General features: G+C 42.4%; 1 protein-coding gene across 1 annotated transcript; it reads left to right on the top strand.

Annotated features, from left to right (window-relative positions):
- The first annotated feature begins 151 nt into the window (after window positions 1-151).
- ABHD17B (abhydrolase domain containing 17B, depalmitoylase) lies at window positions 152-19721 on the top strand. Its single transcript, XM_079996163.1, has 4 exons — window positions 152-285; window positions 8800-9274; window positions 14248-14427; window positions 15033-19721. Exons 2-4 carry the CDS (start codon window positions 8808-8810, stop codon window positions 15250-15252), a joined length of 867 nt encoding a protein of 288 aa, XP_079852289.1. The 5' UTR covers window positions 152-285; window positions 8800-8807; the 3' UTR covers window positions 15253-19721.
- The last annotated feature ends 714 nt before the right edge of the window (window positions 19722-20435 follow it).

Genomic DNA, 20435 nt, shown 5'->3' with positions numbered 1-20435 from the left:
CCGCGCGCCGCAGTGTCTCCCGAGCGCCCGCATTGGGCCGGGGACGCCGGCACGAGGCCGCGGATTGGCTGCGCCCGCGCAGAGCCCGCCCTCCCCCCCTCGGCATCCCGCGAGGGCGCCGCTCCATTGGTCGCTGCTCGGGCTGCCTGGCTCTCCCCGCCGCTCCGGCCGGAGTCCAGCCTCGCCTCGCCCCAGCCCGGCCGCCTCCTCAGCCCGGGCTGCCCTGAGGGAGCGAGCGAGCGAGCGCGGCGCCCCCCAGGAGAGGCCCTGAGGCGGAGCTGGCAGGTGAGAGTCGGGGGGGGGTCTCGGGCCTGGCGGGGGGGAGGTGCGCGCGCAGCCGAGACCCCGCCGCCCCTCGCCCCCCCCTCAGCCCACAAGGAGCGGCGCCCGCGCTCTCCCCGGGGGCGGGCGGGCGGGGGGGTCGTGGAATCGGTGAGAGGCAGAAGCGGGCCGGGGCCTCGTCAGCCTGCCGGGCGGCCGGTCTCGGCTTCCCCCTCGGGGCGGGAGCAGGAGGAGCCGCGGAGGGCCGCCTCCCTTGCTGCCCGGAGCTCGTCTCCCTGCCCTCTCTCCGCCCCAGGTCCCTTCTCTGCCCGGAGGGAATTTGAATGAGGGCAGCAGACTTGTAAACAAGCATCTTTTGCTGCTTCCACTTCTCCGCTAAAATGAGTTGGAAAACATGTTAGTATGTCATTGCTGCTGAGGCTGTGAGAGTCCCGACGTCTTGTGATGGTGCAAAGAGGTACCAGTCTGGGGTGGTAAAAGGCACACAATGTAGGATTTCAGCTGTTATGAATGGGCAGATTGTGTGCTTTTTTTTTGCTTTTTTTAAACAGAAAGTGCTATAGTGTTGTTCTTTGGCATGTGAAAATGTCCAGTTGGGATTAGTTGCAGTATCATTCTGTTTCATTGATTTTTCTTGATAACTTCATTCTTTCCTTGGGGAGAAAAACTTTGCTTACTTGAAACAGATCAGGTGTTCTTTAGGACTTTGAGCTAGACTTCTTGTGACACAAATCAGGAAAATGTTTCTTAATATTACTTGCCGTTAATTTCTACAGGAAGCATGTGTTTTAGTTCCCAGTTGCAATATACAGTGGTACCTCGGGTTAAGTACTTAATTTGTTCCGGAGGTCCGTTCTTAACCTGAAGCACCACTTTAGCTAATGGGGCCTCCCACCGCTGCCACTGCCACCGGAGCACGAATTCTGTTCTCATCCTGAAGCAAAGTTCTTAACCCGAGGTACTATTTCTGGGTTAGCAGAGTCTGTAACCTGAAGGGTATGTAACCTGAGGTACCACTGTACTTGTCATTTGGGGGCGGGGAGAGATAACTTTTTCCAATTGTGGGTTTCAGAAAATCAAACATTCATATAATGCTAACTGGACTACTGCAATGCGCTCTATGCAGGGCTACCTTTGAAGGTGAGAGAGAAACTACAACTAATCTAGAATGTGGCAGCTAGACTGGGGACTGGGAGTGGCCGCCGAGACCATATAACACCAGTCCTGAAATACCTACTTTGGCTCCCTGTACGTTTCCGAGCACAATTCAAAGTGTTGGTGCTGACTTTTAAAGCCCTAAATGGCCTTGGCCCTGTATATATCATTCAGCCCCGACACTGAGGTCCAGCACCAAGGGCCTTCTGACAGTTCCCTCACAGAGAGAAGTGAAGCTACAGAGAACCAGGCAGAGGGTCTTATCGATAGTGGCGCCTGCCCTGTGGAACGCCTTCCCATCAGATGGTCAACAAGATTAGTAACTATAAAGCCTTTAGAAGAAATCTGAAGGCAGCCCTGTATAGGGATGTTTTTTAACATTTAATGTTTTATTATGTTTTTATCTATGTTGGAAGCCATCTAGAGTGGCTGGGGCAACCCAGTCAAATGGGTGGGATACAAATACAGTGGTGCCCCGCAAGACGAACGCCTCGGAAGACGAAAAACTTGTTAGACGAAGGAGTTTTTCGTTTTCTTAGCCACTTCGCAAGACGCATCTCCCTATGGGCTTGCTTCGCAAAACGAAGCTTGCCCCACAAGCTCCGGGGATAGCGGGGAAGCGCAGCACGTCTTCCCCGCTGTCCCCGGACCTCTTTTGAAGCAAGGGGTGGCGGGGAGAAGATCGCTTCTCCCCGTTGCCAGCCCCGCAATCTCCGGGGACAGAGGGGAAGGCGCACGCCTTCCCCTCTCTCCCCGGACCCCTTTTGAACCAAGGGGCGGCAACGGGGAGAAGCGATCTTCTCCCCTCCGCCCCTTGCTTCAAAAGAGGGGACAGAGGGGAAGGTGCGCGCCTTCCCCTCTGTCCCCGGACCCCTTTTGAACCAAGGGGCGGCAACGGGGAGAAGCGATTCTCCCCGCTGCCCCTTCCCTTGCTTTAAAACAGGTCCGGGGACAGAGGGGAAGGCGCACGCGCCTTCCCCTCTGTCTCCGGAGATTGCGGGGCAGGCAACGGGGAGAAGCAATAATGATGAAATAATGATGCTGTGAATTGCAGCAACCCTTTAAGAGACACCTCAAACCATTTTTAATGAGCAAGTAGTATTAGTATATAATGTATAGATGCCTGGATGTGAACTTTATGCAGGTCTGAATTGCGGAGTACACTGTCCACTTGGAACAGTGTCTTTCAGAGATGTGGAAAGGTGGAATTGGCTGAGGATCCGTCACTGGACCTTTGTGGTGACACATAAACTTATCTGGACACTTGTAATATTTCTTTCCCTGTTTGCAAGGAGCCTAAGCTCTATCTGGGGCTCTCCATCCCGCCTTGGGGTAGGCAAGAAAAACTTCAGCAGCGAACTCTCTATGGTTGGTTCCTCCGAGGGAATCATTCATCTCTGAGGAGAAAAAGCCTTTCATCCACGAAAGCAGTCTTCTGAAATTTTTTGAACTAAGGAAGGCCTCTGAACCAGAGAGATGGTTCCCCCTACTCACTGCCACCTGTTCTGGTGAGAATCTTGGAGAATCACCCAAGGCTGTGTGCCTGCAGTCTCCTCCTCTGCAGCAACATTACGAGGAGCAAGGCTGCCCTGCGGAGGCAAAATCGTCCTGCGTGCAGATGCAGTTGAAGGGCAGGAATGCGACTTGGGACACAGCAGTCACAGCTCAAATCTCCCAGTTGGTGCTGAGACCCGAAAGTGCAGAGAGTGGGAAAGCACTAGACCAACAGCAATCACATATCTAGGAGCTTTTGGGGTCTCCTGAATAAATGCTGAGTTGCTGAAACAAAATGGCAGACAACAGAGCAAGCGGGTGGGGAACATGACGAGAATGAAATAGAAATGAAGAAGCTGGGGGGGGGGACAGCTAACAGGAAAACACAGTGAAAAAACTCATTCAGAATGATGATCTAGCAAACAGGATGAAGGAGAGGACTAGACAAGGGAAAATCCACACAGAGAGAGAGAGAGAGAGACACAAAGATGCAACCATCCCTTGCAGCAGGCAGGGTCAGTCTGGAGAAATGGGAGGGCTTATCCCCTCTGGAAAGGACATGGCAAGCTGAAGACCCTGCCTGTTTCTAGTAGGGAGGGCCATCCTATCAGGAATGGCATCCCCCTCCATCTGGTAAACATTGCCGTGCGCCAGCCAGATAGTGGAGATGTCAGTTGCCAAATATGACAACAAGACATCTTCACTTGGTCACGGTTGGACCCGTGGCAGTCGTGAAACGCACCTGGTGCCTGGGGAATTTCAAACACTGTGCCTGGTACCTTCCCATCAGTGAGGATTTGTGGATTCTTTTTTTTAAAAAAAAAATTATTAGTTTTACGTAAAGTTATACACAATAACCGTAACCATTCCAAAACATGAAAATAAAAAAGGTTCTTTCGAACCTTCAGACCTCCTTCCTTCCCTCCATGGATTCCATTTCAAAAGGTTTATTCTTTTTTTCCTGCGTCTTTTACCGTTATCCATCTATTACATAATCATAGTAACCAAAGTTCATTTCACTTTACAAGTGTCATTGTATTCCTGCCAATGATTTCAACTGTCTACAGTGGTCTTTTAAATATAGTTTTAAGAATACTTGGTCTTCCTTGTTTCTGAGTTTCCCCGTCAGTCTTGCTATTTCTGCGTATTCCATCAGTTTGGTCTGCCTCTCTTCTCTGGTTGGTACTTCTCCTTCTTTCAATCTCTGGGCTAGAAGCATCCTTGCTGCCGTTGTTGCATACATGATCGGTCTTTTATTTTGTTTTCGTAGTTCCTCACCTATTATACCTATCAAAAAAGCCTCTGGTTTTTTAATAAAAGTTTTCTTAAACATTTTCTTTTACTCATTATATATCATTTCCCAGAACACCTTTACCATTCCACAGGACCACCACATATGATAAAAGGTACCTTCTTTCCTTTTACATTTCCAGCACAAATTTGAGCTGGTTCTATACATTTTCGCAATTTTAATCGGAGTCAGATACCAACGGTACAGCATTTTCAGATAGTTTTCTTTCAACGAACAGCAAGCTGTAAACTTCAATCCTCTTTCCATAACTTTTCCCATGATGAAAGTTGTAGATTATAACCAAAATCTCTTGCCCAATGTATCATCACTGATTTAAGTTCTTCATCTTTAGTAAACCATTCCAAAAGTAATTTACACATTTTTGAAAATAATTTCACATTATTTTCCAACAGATCCCTTTCAAACCTTGACATCTCTGTCAAAACCCTTTTTTTATCTACAGTGGTACCTCGGGTTACATACGCTTCAGGTTACAGACTCCGCTAACCCAGAAATAGTACCTCAGGTTAAGAACTTTGCTTCAGGATGAGAACAGAAATCATGTGGCAGCAGCAGGAGGCCCCATTAGCTAAAGTGGTACCTCAGGTTAAGAACTGTTTCAGGTTAAGCACGGACCTCCGAAACAAATTATCGTATTTTTCCTTCTATAACACGCAGATTTTTTCTTCTAAAAAGGAAGGGGAAATGTCTGTGCGTGTTATTGAGCGAATGTGTGGTCCCTGGAGCCAAATGGTGCAAGGGGAGGCAAAAAAAAAGCAGGCAAAAATCACGCGTCTCCTAGAAGGGAAAGCTGAAAAGAGGAAGTGGCTGCTTTCCTGCATTCTGCCTCAGGGTCTTACTGCCCACCCACCTCTGTTTCCTTGCTGTGTTTGCTCAAACGGAACAAAGAGCAGGGAAAGCCCCTCCCCTCCAGGCAAGCAGAGGGGAAAGCTGAAAACATGCAGGAGGGAGAGAGAGAGAGAGAGAGAGAGAGAGAGAGAGAGCAAGAGCTGGCTGGCTTGGGTGGGTAGGTGAGGGAAAACTTTTGCCTTCCTTTCCTCCCTACCCCTCTCCTGCATTCTTAGCCAGCTGCTTCTCTGCACACCCCTCTCGTGCTCCTTGTCCGTTCTGTGTTTTTCCTTCCCTCCCCACTTAAAATGTGGTTAAAAAGCATGGATCCACATGGATCCTCAGGATCTTTGCATTGGGTCACCCCAAATTCACCATCAGATCACATAGCATGTCCATGGCTACAGCCTGCCCCCCAAAAATCACGCACCCACTGTTGCCTGGGGCTGCAATGGTGCAAAAACGTGGTTAAAAAGCATGGATCTACATGGATCCTCAGGATCTTTGCATTAGGTCACCCCAAATTCACCATCAGATCACATAGCATGTCCATGGCTACAGCCTGCCCACCAAAAATCACGCACCCACTGTTGCCTGGGGCTGCAATGGTGCAAAAACGTGGTTAAAAAGCATGGATCCACATGGATCCTCAGGATCTTTGCATTGGGTCAGCCCAAATTCACCATCAGAGCACATAGCATGTCCATGGCTACAGCCTGCCCCCCCAAAATCACGCACCCACTGTTGCCTGGGGCTGCAATGGTGCAAAAACGTGGTTAAAAAGCATGGATCTACATGGATCCTCAGGATCTTTGCATTAGGTCACCCCAAATTCACCATCAGATCACATAGCATGTCCATGGCTACAGCCTGCCCCCCCCCCAAATCACACACCCACTGTTGCCTGGGGCTGCAATGGTGCAAAAACGTGGTTACAAACCATGGATCCACATGGATCCTCAGGATCTTTGCATTGGGTCACCCCAAATTCACCATCAGATCACATGTCTGTGGCCACAGCATGAAGCACAAAAATGATACATCCACTGTTTCATTCAGAATGTTTTTTCCCTTGTTTTCCTCCTCTAAAAACGATGTGCGTGTTATGGTCAGGTGCGTGTTATAGAGCGAAAAATATGGTAAGTACTTAACCCAAGTTACCACTGTAATTTGAAAACATCATTTAATTGATGATATTGCAACCAATATGTTAATAACTTTCTAATTTCTTCAAAAAATTTCAATTTTAATTGGTCTTCCACTTCTATTAGCAATTCTTTGAAAGTTGCCTAACCACCTCTCATATTTATTTTGTCACTGATATTGTTTCTAATGGGGAGAGCCACCATGGTGTCCTCCACTCTAATAGATTTTTATACCTCTCCCATACCTCGTAGATTGATTTTCTTATCAATTTCAGGAATCCCTTATGCACTCTTGTTTTTCCATACCATCAATATGCATGCCACCCATACCTGTTATCATGACCTAACAGGTCTAATATATCTGTATTTTTAACACTATCCAATCCCAAAGCCAGCATAGGCAGGACGCTTCATAATATAAATTCAAGTCTGGCAGGGAGAAGCCACCTCTTTCTTTAGAGTCTATCAACAACTTATATTTAATCCTTGGTTTTTTCTCATGCCAGATAAATTTAGATATATTTTTTGCCATTCTTTAAAGTGGCCTGCCCTACTGATCACAGGTATTGATTGAAACAGAAATAACATTCTTGGTAGCACATTCATTTTTATAACTGATATCCTTCCCCAGAATGATAAATTCATCCTTCCCCACAGCTCTATTATTTATTTATTTATTTCCATGTAGGCATGTAATTGTCCTTAAAGATACTTATATTTTTTTGTGGTTAACCACACCCCTAGGTATTTGACCTTCTTTTTTACACTTAATTCTGTGATCTGTTGTAGTAATTCTTTAGATTATACTGTCATGTTTTTCACCAAAATTTTGTTTTTTATTTTATTAAGCTTAAAACCAGCAACTTGTCGGAACTCCTGAATCTTTTCTAATACCTTTGGTACACTTACCAAAGGTTCCTCCACTGTTATTACAAGGTCATCTGCAAAGGCTTTCAGTTTGTATTCTCTATTCCCCACCGTAATTCCTTTTACTCCATCATCTGCTCTTATGTTCCTTGCCAGGATTTGTGGATTCAAATAGTAATCAAGCACTGGCATTGGAAGAAGTTGGTATTGTTAGTGGTTCTTGTAAGCCCTTTTAGGCTGAAGAGCTGGATAGAAAGTTTGCATCAATACAAAGAAACTTCTCGTTCTGAGCTTTCCCCAGATCAGGTTTGTGGGGTTTGATCATGTCATGAATCCAAAGTGAGTGTCTTCTGTTATTTTTGTGGCCATTGAACACACTCATTTGTTGACAGGTGGCACCCCTTTAAAAATGGTTTAATAGGTTAATTATCCCGTTTTGCATCTATAGCATAACTTACATATTGTATGGGATTTCAGTTTGAGCTTTTTAATTTGGTTTTCAAATTATCAAGATAAGGTGTTTTTTGGTGTGTGTTTTGAGACTCTTACTTGAAAAAGTGTATAGTTCCTTCCAGATGCATTATCATCTCCATCTTGATTTACTATGCTTCATTCTTAACTGTTCATCAGTTAAAATAATTCTTGGAAAAGCCGAATTGTACTGTATGCAAAAGAGCCACCTGGACTGTGAAACAGCAATATCTTTAGAGCAGGGACAGGAAATCTGTGGCCTTCCAGGTGTTGTCTGATTACCACTCTCTTGACCAATGTCCATGCTGTCTGGTAATGATGGGAGTTAGAGTACAACAACACCTGGAAAGCCGCAGGTTCCCCATTTCCTGCATCAGAGAGAAAGAAGATCTGTTAGGAAGTTGCCTAATTGGTTTCAACCTGACTATTTTTTCTTAACTTGGATGCAACAAACAGAGCTGCTTAACAGATGCCTAAAACCATGCTATTAACGAACTTGAATTATTTATCCTAATATTGCTTTTGAAATAACTAAAATATATCACTTAGAATTTGAACTGCTTTAAAAATTACCAACTTAAGAGTTCATAGGAAGCACTGTTAATAGTAGGTAAGCCCTTTATTTAACATGCTCCTATTTCTTAATATAATCAGAAAGAGGGTAATTTCTGCATTGGTATACTAATAGTAAAATTCTCTTCCCGGACAAATTATCCTGGCATTGACATTCCTTCCAACGTATACTCTGATGTTACTCTATATGCTTTCTTTTCTTACCTGACTGTACAGACTTGTATGTTGGCTTTTTATTTTTGTAAACAGCTTTCAATAAAACTTTAAGTTGAAGAAATGTGTATACATTTCTTCAATAAGTATCTAGTTTTGTTTGATATTACTGGCTTCTCAGAAAGATATAAGCACTGACCAAGTACTAACCTATAACAACCTAACATTTGCCTAACATTGAAAAAGAAAAATAGAATGACAAGTCTTTAAACGAGAATCAGTTGGGTGATAGCATACTTCACAATGGACCCATTGAAAAATGTGGACTTAAGTTAGTAATGTTTCCTGATTTTGGTGGCTAATTCTTGTTTTGATGGTTTGATTTTTAGCTTAGATGTGAAAAGTTTTTTTGTTCTGCAAATCTAGACAGGCAAATGAATCCCTGGTCTGTTAGTGTTTGATAACATGCATGTATGGGAATCTTACTAGAAGCTCACACTTTTCTCTCTCATATTTCAGATTGGAAGATGAATAATCTTTCGTTTAGTGAACTGTGCTGCCTATTCTGTTGTCCACCATGCCCAGGAAAGATTGCTTCCAAACTGGCATTTTTGCCCCCTGATCCTACATACACACTGATGTGTGATGAAAGTGGGAGTCGCTGGACTCTACATCTTTCTGAACGAGCAGACTGGCAATATTCCTCTAGAGAAAAAGATGCCATTGAATGTTTTATGACTAGAACCAGCAAAGGTAACAGGATTGCCTGCATGTTTGTGCGTTGTTCCCCTAATGCCAAGTATACTTTGCTCTTCTCGCACGGGAATGCTGTTGACCTGGGCCAAATGAGCAGCTTCTACATAGGACTTGGTTCACGGATTAACTGCAACATATTTTCATATGATTATTCTGGATATGGAGCAAGTTCTGGAAAACCAACCGAGAAGAATTTATATGCTGACATCGATGCTGCTTGGGTAGCTCTTAGAACAAGGTAAATAGAAATGCATTATTTGTATGTGTATATGCATATGTATTTATGTTTAATTTGGATAAATGTTTCCATTTAATCAGGTGAGCTTTGTACATCAGTAGTCTGTCCCATATTTTGCCCTTTCACCTATCAGGAAGAGAGGGAGAATAATACTAATTCATTAAATAGCAAAGAAAAATAACAGTTTATATTGGCAGAGCCCATAGCAAATAGATTAGTTATTTAGTAATTTTACATCAGGAAGGAGAGCCAAGTGAGAGTCTTCTTGCTCAAATTCTTACTGCTGATTCATCTGTTTAGAAAATATATATTTCTGTTCTGAAACTGAACCATTTCAGTCCAGTGGAGATTGAGTGTTTGAATGTTTCCTTATTTCAGAAAAGAATCTGCAGATATGTAGAGTCTGCATATTAAGAACTGGAATTCTAGCCAGCCTTCTTTCTGGCTTGCATACCTATAGCCATTCATTTGTGTTTACCAACACTGGGGGTCCTTTTCTAAACAAATGGCTCTGAATTCTTAAAAGGCAACTTTTCAGTCCAGCTGACTTTAAGCAAGTCTTGCAAATCTTAGGTTTCCTGTTCGCTGCCATCTTTCCATTCACTTACATTTACATACATCTGTGTATACATTCAGACACAAGCACACCCACTAATTTTCTGATAAATTCCAATTTATCAACTCCCCACTTTCTTCTTGTAATTGTGGCTGTCGCTCCTCACTGCTCAAGGATAGAAGAGACACTTGTTTCTCCATGATGTTTTTGACCCAAAGAGTGAGCACTCTGCAGCTGTGTGTACGGCCTCTCTGACCAGTAAGGGTTAAGCTGTGCGTGTGTCACACGTTCCAGGCTGGAAACAGCATTGTAGTGCTAATTACTCTTTGAGAGACAAAATAGAGTTTTTGGAGACTAGGACATGTTATTTACCTTGGACCAATTGCTATTGGCCCTAGTAAGTAGTGAATTGCTTCTTCAACTGTCACTGCAAGAAACAGGCAACATTTGTGAAAACCTGAAACTCAAATCTCTCAAATGTCTACTGAAGTTAGATATTGTTTAAAAGTTGAACAACTAAGGGTGCTTTCTGATCAAATAGTTAAGATTTCTTTAATATGAGGAGGCTGTTGTTTGTCCTTCATTTAAAGGAAATATACATTTAGACTGGTTGATATTTCTGAGGCATTGTGCAGAGATTAACTACTTTCTGCATTCATTATCTACAGGTGAATTTTTAAGACCTTTCTACTGCCAGGTATTTATCCTCTGCAGTGATCTAACATTTTAATTACTTGAAAATAAATATAAGAGTAGGAAGAAGCTTTTAGGCTTGGTTCTGCTCTACCTTCTAACCTTTTTTCCACCTGGTAGAACATTTGTATTTTAAATACTTGCATATATATAGATTTATGAGTAAAAATAGAGCTATATTTTTATTGTATAGGTTTCTGCATAAAATAGTGTAGAAAAAATGTGCAAATTGTATATTTTGCTAAGATTTGTGCAGCTTTTTGTGTTCTGATACTAGGATCTGGTCATGCACGTATTGACTAGAAGTGTGTAGGTAAAACTGGATGTTAAGTGAAAGGATCTGGTAGTTGCACAGATACTGCAAAACATTCCCTGTCCTACAAGTTCCTGGGAGTCTTTCTCAGAAGCCTTTTGAATTCATATGGCTCCAAACATTTAGGGAGTGATTCAGTGTCGTGTGAGTGGGTGTCAGCTCCTCCATTGAGACTTCTCCTGTCTGCCTTTCCCTGTCCCCGTGGGACCATCCATAACAGATTGGGGAGGGCTTGAGGGGGAGAAGAAGCTAAACGTCTGGTTGTACAAGTAGATTTCCTTTGCACAAGAGAATGAACATCATTGAGTGTCACCTTAAGATATTTATTTTATAGCAATAAGGGCTAGTTTTTGATAGTCATGAGTAACACATATATGGTAGTTGAGTGGTGGTATTAAAACAACTTGATAATGAGGCAAGACAGGCATTTTTTGGGAGGGTTTCCTATCATTGGTAAATTCAAATTTGGAAGTGAGACTTAAATTTGAACAGAGAAAGTGATAGTTGTGGTGTACAAGTATATTAAGTTTGTTACAAAAGTTGAACATTACTGAGGATTCTGTGTTGTGGTAGTCAAAGATCCTAAGCTTAAAAGCTGCATATTGAAAGCTTTGGGTATGGTTCCAAAGTTACAAGCCTGCCTCCCCAACCCCACCATTATTCACCTGCCATTTTTCTATTTACCCTAAGATTTATATGCCTGCCAAAATAATTATACCAAAGAACATTCACAATATGCACTCATATAGGTTGTGAGGCTAACACCAACATTTTCTTTATTGTTTCCTCCGTTCTAATATGGAGCTAGGAAACAGAAGAGAGAATGGAAAAAATCTCTTCATCCTAAAATTGTTTCCTAAACATTTTTAATGATTCATTATCTACAGTCTGGCTGCCCATAACTTTTATAATAAATGGTATTGTCAATATACTGTAGGCAGTGCCATGAGCCCCTTGATTATAGAAGTCTGCCATTTTAGCCAGTCGACATTAAATTAGTATCGCTCTTTCAAAGACCTAAGCACAAGCTATTCAAAATCATATTGCTGTAATTTAACTGGTGTGTACTCTGCACCAACTGCCGTGTTCTAATTTTAATTTTATGTAATAATCATTCTCTCCATATTGTGTATGTTCAGGCATGAGTACTGTTGCATAAAACAGCACCTCTCATTCATGCAAGGGGGTATTGGTAGCCTTGGGGTACCCCAGGGTTTGCCAAAGTACAATTTCTTGCCTTTGGAGAAAATTAGTTGATGCTGTAAAACACCCACACACACCCTTGCTGCCGTATTTTATTAATGATTGGTTTTAAGTATTGTACCGTATTGGCCCGAATATAAGACACACCTGCAAATAAGCCCCACCTTTAAAATTCAAGGCTTATTTGTGGGTGTGGCCCGCCTCCCAACACTACCGCCCTGAACGGGGGTAGCTAGCGCTGAGCACCCCTCTCCCCAAGCCGGTACCGATGCTCGATTTTGAGTGTGCTGTGCACCCGCCTCCTGGCACTACCGCCCTGGGCGGAGGGGGGAGCAGCTGGCGCCGGCACTTGCTTCCGAGTGCGCTGCGTGCCTGCCTCCCGGCTCTACCGCCCTGAATGGGGGGCAGCCAGCGCCCTGTTCCCCAAGCCAGTGCTTGGTTCCAAGTGCGCTGCGTTCCCACCTCCCAGCTCTACCGCCCTGAAAACTTAGTGTTCTATGGCCAGTGAACAGTTAGTTTGCAGGTGGTGGTGGAATAGAAAACTGGGTGGATAGGAGAATGAAGTACCACGCAGAAGGGATGACTGGCTGCTAGCATGGCCAGTGAACAAGAGCTCTCCAAACTGCCATATTTTGCTGCCGATCCCACCAGTGTATCCTGCTTTCTAGCATTGTTTCATGTTTGATACAATGAGTGCCTATTGGGTTTGAGATGGTTGCAGTATGAAGGAAAAATGTTTTCTGTGTCTAAAAGGAGCAACTGGAGAGTAACTGGAAGGTTTGAGTCCCTCTTAGTTTGCTTGTCCAACTTCACAAGAGACACCACGCTAGCAGTAAGTGTTAGCACTTGTATAGTGAATTCAGGTGTTCAGAATGTTTCACATGGGTTCCCTAGTTGTAATGCTAGCGACCCTGCAAGATGGCTTTCCTCCACCTGGTGCCTGCCTCCAGGCGCTTTGGATTGCAGCTCCCTCCAGCCACATTGCCAATGGGGTTGGTGAAGCTCAGAGAGGGAGGACCTTCCACAGCATGAAGGTTCATGGGGAACCTTCTAGAGGGGTCCTGCCAATGGTGGGTGCAGTCAGAGGCAAAAGTGGGTGGACTCTTAACCTTGTTACAGTTGGCTACATTTCAGTCAAGCAAAAATCAGGTTTCTGTGCACACATTATCACAGTTGAAGGTCAAGGTTTTTGCTAGGCAGAAGCACTTGCAGAGATCCCAAAGCAGGCCAGTAAAGGGGGTCACCCAGAGGGAGTCCTGAGAGTCAGATAGAGAAGCCTGGAGGTCCACTGTGGAATTTGCTCCCACAAGATGTGGGAGTGTTCATTAACGTGGACAGCTTTAAAAGAGACTTCACAAATTTGCCTAATCCTATGTTTTGCCTCCCCTGTCAGAGGCAGCTCTCTACGTACCAGCTGCTGGCAATAAGAAGTCAAGAGCTGTTGCGCTCCTGTGTTCTCTGCAGGCTTCCCATAGGCATCTAATTGTCCAATGTAAGAACAGGATGCCAGACTAGATGGGCCTTTGGCCTGATCCAGAACAGCTCTGCTACACTTCCCCTTCTTCCTTTCTCACAGTTGATTCCAGCGGCATAGCAGAATGGCTTGACTGCCTTCAGTTCAATAGTAGCCTGCTGTGTGGCATTGAAGGGGAGCAACACTGGGAAGTATTTCAGGGGTTCTCTGTAGCCTGGACACAGCCACTTGTAATATTTCTCCATAGAAATGTATTTGCCTGACTTTTTATTACCTTCCCCTTCTGGCACACCCTCCAAGATAGGTAATAAGGCTTGGATATGGTTTTGGTTGCCCTTTTTAGACTAGTTTAGAAAATGTGTGTTTGTAAATAGTTTTTATTCCTGAATTTGAGAAAGAAATACAGACACTTCTGCCATGCAAATAGTGAATGCCACTTTTATACAGTATGTGCAGCCTGTTTTTAAAAAGGAGCAGCATCTGCTGCACTTATTGGGTCTCAGAAGTATAATGTTTTACCTGCACCTTAAAAAAACCCCTATTTTTTTAAAGCAATTAATTTTATCACAAATTGCAGTATTTGCAGAAATCAAGTTATTTCCTGCCAAGTTTGTTACACTTGATGAAAGAAGGAAAAATGATTTATGCTTTGGAGTTTGTATGAGTTTTCTGAAGTGAACATTTGTATATTCAGTAATTTTACTCATGGAATAACATGCTACTTACTTTTTCAGGTACGGAATCCGCCCTGAAAATGTGATTATATATGGACAAAGTATAGGAACGGTGCCATCTGTGGATCTTGCTGCTCGTTATGAAAGTGCTGCTGTAATTCTTCATTCTCCTCTGACCTCTGGAATGCGTGTAGCTTTTCCTGATACCAAGAAGACCTACTGCTTTGATGCATTTCCAAAGTAAGCTGTAGTATTTTCATACGGTTAGATGAACCATCTAGTAAACACTTCGTAAACAATGAGTAGGGAAGTCACTAAACTTAAAATAAAGAAGCCTTAATCAGTTCAAAGCTGCTTGATTTTGATTTTTGCTGTGAATGAGACTGTTTAAAATGTTGTGGTTAAAACAATCCCCCCCCCCCCCCGGTCGTCAAACTGGTAACTTCCATATGAATACTTAATACTTTCTAGTATGCCTCAACAGTCTCTCTGTTGGCATTGTGTCAGTTAAATAAGGCACACTTCAGATAAACAAAGAATTCAAAGCTAACAGTTGATAGCCAATATCCGCTAGGGTGGAGGGGCTTACCCTTCCTCTCAAGACCCTGCACTCCCCACATCTGCTCTGGAGGGACCACCAACTTGCTGGATCAGATTTGGCCGGCATACAGGCAGCTGCCAGGGGGCTTGGAAGGGGGCGCCTCAGTCTTCTCACCAAAGCCCACCCCCCTGACAGGCAGACCCAGCTGGATATTGCCCAGTGTGCATCAACAACTGTTCCAAGGATGGCTATTTGTGAAGTTGTATACCTTTGCATACTGATTTGTTTTTTTGTGTTCCTATAGCATTGACAAGATCTCTAAAATTACATCCCCGGTGTTAATAATCCATGGGACTGAAGATGAAGTGATTGACTTTTCACATGGCCTAGCATTGTTTGAGCGCTGCCAAAGACCCGTTGAGCCACTGTGGGTAGAAGGGGCAGGACACAATGATGTTGAGCTTTATGGACAGTACCTTGAAAGATTAAAACAGTTTGTATCACAGGAACTGGTGAATTTGTAAATTGCTTTATATATTATTTGCTGTTGAATTTCATGGCAGAACTGTAGATCTTTATAGCCACAGCATAAAACCTGATGGTTTTGTTTTCAAATTGGGTAAGTTGCCTTCAAGCGTGTACAGGTAATGATTTGTAAACCTAATTAATGAAGATTTTAATACCAGTATTAGCTGGAACAGTGGATGTTGGGGACAAGCTTGTGTAGTTCATCTATTTTTTGCAAGTTTTCTTAGACTAATACATAAGTCAATTTGAAAGTTTTTCTTAAGATGTACAAAAACCATAGAAAGGAAGGAAAATTTTAATTATGTAAAATCAAATGCTGTAAAAGTGTTGCCAAATGCTTTAGCATATCAAACAAGTTTATATACAATATTTTTAAAACATCTCAAACTGTACTGTGATCTACTCTGTTGCACAGGTATAATTGAAGCAGTTGTAAAGTATAAATAGGCATTATATTTGAAGGAATAGGAAAAAGGAAAAACAACCACTGGAATTTACAGGCCCTATTATATAGGGAGCAAGTCAAAACATGTGTTTTATTATCTTTCATGTCTTGTTCTCAATGTTTTTCTCTTTTCCTGAATGACTAATGGCCAAAAATGCTTATTTAGCCATTTGTGTTGCGCTGCAAAACAAAGGCACAAAATTGTGATTTTTAGAACTACCCCTGTTAACAGGGTACATATTAAAGCAACTAAATGCAGTGGTTTCTCTTAAATCGGTATGAAATATGAATATCATTATAAGTGGCCATTTTGAAAATCATCATGTAAAGAAACAGAACTTGGATAATAATAAACTAATATTTCTCTAACTTTTTTGTACTGGCAAACATGCAAAGTTGCAGTTGTCATTTCAGATTTGATTTGAATGTTTGTAAGTGTAGGACTAATTGTTTCAATTATTATGAAAAACCTACTAATGTACTCCTATATAGTGAAATGAATGTTGACAACTCATAGTAAAATAAGTTGCCTTTCCCTTGAAATTTTTTTGCTTGAATAAAATATAAAATAGACCTAAAATGTAGCCTAATTTGTAAACAAATTAATACTCAAATACACACTGTGCTTCTCATTTTAAAGCCTTACATAGTTTACTTGTTCGGCTCGTTTTTGTGATTGTCTGGGGAAAATGTATTCTGTATTGTGAATGCCTAGATTCTGATATGTTTAACTCAAATAACAGAAATTCCACACACTTGATACTGAGCTTTTCCTGCAAAGCATAAACAGCAAAGTTCCTGACATAGCACAATTCCCTATGTGACTAAAACATCTTGCCAAAATCTGCTGCTTCCATTATCTTGACCTCTTTCTCCAGCTCTTTGCTATTTTCATAATCCATTTCTACTTGAGAGAGTCAGCTTGTCTCAGTATACACTTTGCTTAAATGAAGTCATGCTAGCTTTTAATTAAAGCTTAGAGTAGCTTTAATGTTTTCATAAATGAAGGAGTGGACATATTAAGCATACAGGGCAAATGATTTATGGCTTGTCACAGTGCGTAGCAAATATGCTGAAGTTACTGGTTGGATTCAGAGGTGTATCCTATTGGTCCGTCCTACTGTATATAAACAAACATCATGCAATATAATAACACATTTTGTGCCCCTCCCCAATAAACAGAACAAATTATGCCATGATCTCCGTCCTTGTTGCAGGCAGTCCCCCTGTTCCACCTGCATCGCACTGAAGTTGTCCCTTGACTATGTGGAGGAGAGTCTGTTGCAGCAGGTGGGGGGGGGGCTAAGCAAGCAGACAGCATCTATGAACTGAACTGGAGTTGTGCTAGTTGAGTTAAAAACTTTCTGCTGTTGCTAATTGAAAGAACACACACTCTGTGCTTAAGACTTTATAGATGCCATTATGATTCTGTTTGTTAAATAAGTTGAGACCACAAATTAGAAATGTATGCACTAGCGAAGCATCATACTCTTTGAGGTAGTTTGACTCGACATAATGTTAAGTGCCTATGTAAATTTTGGCTTACAATACTGCAAAATATGCATACATTCATATTAGCTTGGCCTTTGAAAGTGTCACTGAACTTACTGGAGCTGTTTGTATACTGTGAAAGTTGAGTTTTTGTAGCTTGATAAGGGACTATAAGGTACGCGGGTGGCACTGTGGGTTAAACCACAGAGCCTAGGGCTTGCTGATCAGAAGGTCGGCGGTTCAAATCCCTGCGACGGGGTGAGCTCCCGTCCCAGCTCCTGCCCACCTAGCAGTTCAAAAGCACGTCCAAGTGCAAGTAGATAAATAGGTACCGCTCCGGCGGGAAGGTAAACGGCGTTTCCGTGCGCTGCTCTGGTTCTCCAGAATCGGCTTAGTCATGCTGGCCACATGACCCGGAAGCTGTACGCCGGCTCCCTCGGCCAATAAAGCGAGATGAGCGCCACAACCCCAGAGTTGTCCGTGACTGGACCGAACGGTCGGGGTACCTTTACCTTTTTAACTTTACAGGTATCTCTTTACTCCTCTGCACTAGTGAAATCAAAATGTTTAGTTGTTATACTTTACTGAAAGCAGAAATCTATTTAGTCATCAAACTCCAGCTTCACTCCTGTGTATTGTTTAAACATTCAGTAGTTCTAGAGAAGCTCTGCTAAATTTTCTTCTATCTGGTCACTTTGTCAGAAATCCATCCCTCAAACATCATTCCTCAAATTGTTTTTATCCAGATGCCCTGTTTTGACATGAGGGGGCAATTGGCTCAATTAATTGCTGAGAGAAAGCTTACAGTTGACTTTCACCTCCTATTAGTACAAGACATATAAGACTGTGTTCTTTGTTTTCTGTTTGTCTGTTCTGTATGGTTCAAAACCTTAATAGTTTTTCACATGAAAAGCTGCTCCAATAAAACTCAACTTAATTCCAAAGTACACCATCACAGAAACTTACATTTATTCTAGGGGTTGTTTTATTTTTTTTAATGAAGTAAAATCAGGGCAGCGATATAGGTGGCCATATAATAGCTGTTAGAGCTAACCGGGGTTGGTAACTTAACTTAGTTAGTCTACATGTGAAATCCACATTTGTCTTTGGGTAAAGCAGCTTGTAAATCCATGGTAGGATTACAGTTATATTATTAATATATAACTTATAGTTGTGTAGGAAGCTAACTTTTATTATGTCCACACTATCCCACATTTCTGATTGTAGCTGTGAAGAATGTGGGAGAATTTACCTCACTGTATAGCTTGATGCTACAACCAGCCACCCCACTGGTAGGCGCTGCCTTACAGGGACTTGACCAGTGGCGGCTATGTGCCATTGTCCTCTCCTGTCCATCCTGAAGGGTGTTGTGGGCAAAATGATCCATTTTTATCGGCTAGTAAAGAGGCAGGCTGCAGCCTCTGGATGTGGTTGGCCAGCAGATAGTAATTATTAGTATGAAAAAGCATTAATATACTTCTCCCCCCCTTTTATATTTAGAGAAGTATGATGTGCTTTGCCATGCCAGGACTAATTCCTAATGATTTAACAAACTTGGGTCATGCCCAACATATTAGCTGTGGAAACATTGATGCAACCTAGTAATCTAGACATAGACTACCATAATATACCTTTTGAAAATACTGGAAATAAGTTCAAATTTGCTTATGCTTAGTTAGAATCAAATTAGACTACTCAAAACACATTTTGCACAAGGCATTGGGGAGGGGAGGGGATTGGGGTTGGGCTTTTGGTCAAGAGCGTTAAGTATGACTTCTAAAAATGTATTTACAGTAGAGCTCTGCATGGGCATTAAAGCCAAGCCCTGTCACCCAGCATACACTCCATAGTTCCAAGTAAGGCTTGATGCTCATTCTGTACTGATACTTTTTAAATATATACAGTATAGGGCTGATAGTGGCAACTGGGATAACTTTTGCAAATGATCACTGCATCTTTTCACTGTGAAGTGAAAGGGTAGTGGCCAGAAAAAGCTTGTCATCTTTATTTTAGAATTGGTGCTAAAAAGCAGTATGAACTACAGACTAGGAGATTCATTTCATTCCTGTGTGTTATAAGCTTGGCAACTCTTGATCTTCATGATTTTGGGGGAATGAAGGTGGTTGAGTTGGATCCTATAGCCTGAGAGCAAAATGGGCACATGATGTGTGACTTCAGGCTGAGCACTACCTCAAACTGGTCTGGTTACTTAGGGATATTTGAGACCCTCACAATTGAAAGTGTGCTTCGAATACAATTATGGAAGTGTTGCTTTGGTAAAGAGGTTAATCTAATGTTTCTACAGGCAATGCAAGGAATTATCTGAAATGGAAACTATTTGCATTGACTTAAATCTAAACCACGTTAATGCTACTAATGTTTGCTTTGTGTTATTTCTCTTCTCTTAAAATTCGGTTTATCTAAAGTTGGGTCTAAGCTTTACCCACTGTTAACTGTTTAAACATTCTGCTGATTATTGTACATGAAGACAACTCAAAGACAACACAAATAAAGCCTATCTTTTGACTATTTCATTGTTTCAACATTTTTGTTGTGATTCTTTACAGCTTTACAGAAACTGATTGGAGCAAATGTTCATGAGATCATACATTTATTGTATATGAGCCAGTGGATGCTAAAGGTGTATTAGTACAAACATTATTTAGAATATGGAGATGGATTTGGTTTTTGCTACCTAGGAATTAGCAAATCATTTCATACCTGTAATATATAAAGTCTATACAAAAAAATACCCTTTGCCCCTCTGTCGTGGAAGCATATTAGTATAGTATAAGTAAGTACCCTACGCCATGGCTGATATAAGGTTGTATATGTCAGAGATGAGTGGACTCTGGCCCTCCAGTCAACAGACTACGATTTGCATAATCCGTGATCATTTGCCACATGGGCTGGGGCTGAGGAGCACTGAGGAGTCCAACAGTATAGGGAGGACCACAGGTTTCTCATTCCTATTATCTGTAGTTGAAATCTATTTTTGCAGGAATTAGCTCACTTGCAACATAGAAACGCAGGTGATGCTGTGGTCTAAACCACCAAGCCTCTTGGGCTTGCCAATCACAAGATCAGCAGTTTGAATCCACGTGACGGGGTGAGCTCCTGTTGCTGTGTCCCAGCTTCTGCCAACCTAGCAGTTCAAAAGCATACCAGTTCAAGTAGATAGGTACTGCTGCAGCAGGAAGGTAAACGGTGTTTCTGTGCACTCTGGCACTCATCATGGTGTCC

Source organism: Podarcis cretensis (genome assembly GCF_951804945.1).
Source record: "Podarcis cretensis genome assembly, chromosome: 11".
In the NCBI taxonomy this organism is placed as follows: Eukaryota; Metazoa; Chordata; class Lepidosauria; order Squamata; family Lacertidae; genus Podarcis; species Podarcis cretensis.
Note: the sequence above shows the minus strand (reverse complement) of the source record. Positions and strands in the feature narration are given on the sequence as shown.

Coding starts and splice junctions, on each gene's coding strand:
- ABHD17B (XM_079996163.1), top strand. CDS start 8,808: ATGAATAATCTTTCGTTTAGTGAACTGTGCTGCCTATTCTGTTGTCCA. Junction 9,275..14,247: donor TGGGTAGCTCTTAGAACAAG/GTAAATAGAAAT, acceptor TTACTTTTTCAG/GTACGGAATCCGCCCTGAAA. Junction 14,428..15,032: donor TGCTTTGATGCATTTCCAAA/GTAAGCTGTAGT, acceptor GTGTTCCTATAG/CATTGACAAGATCTCTAAAA.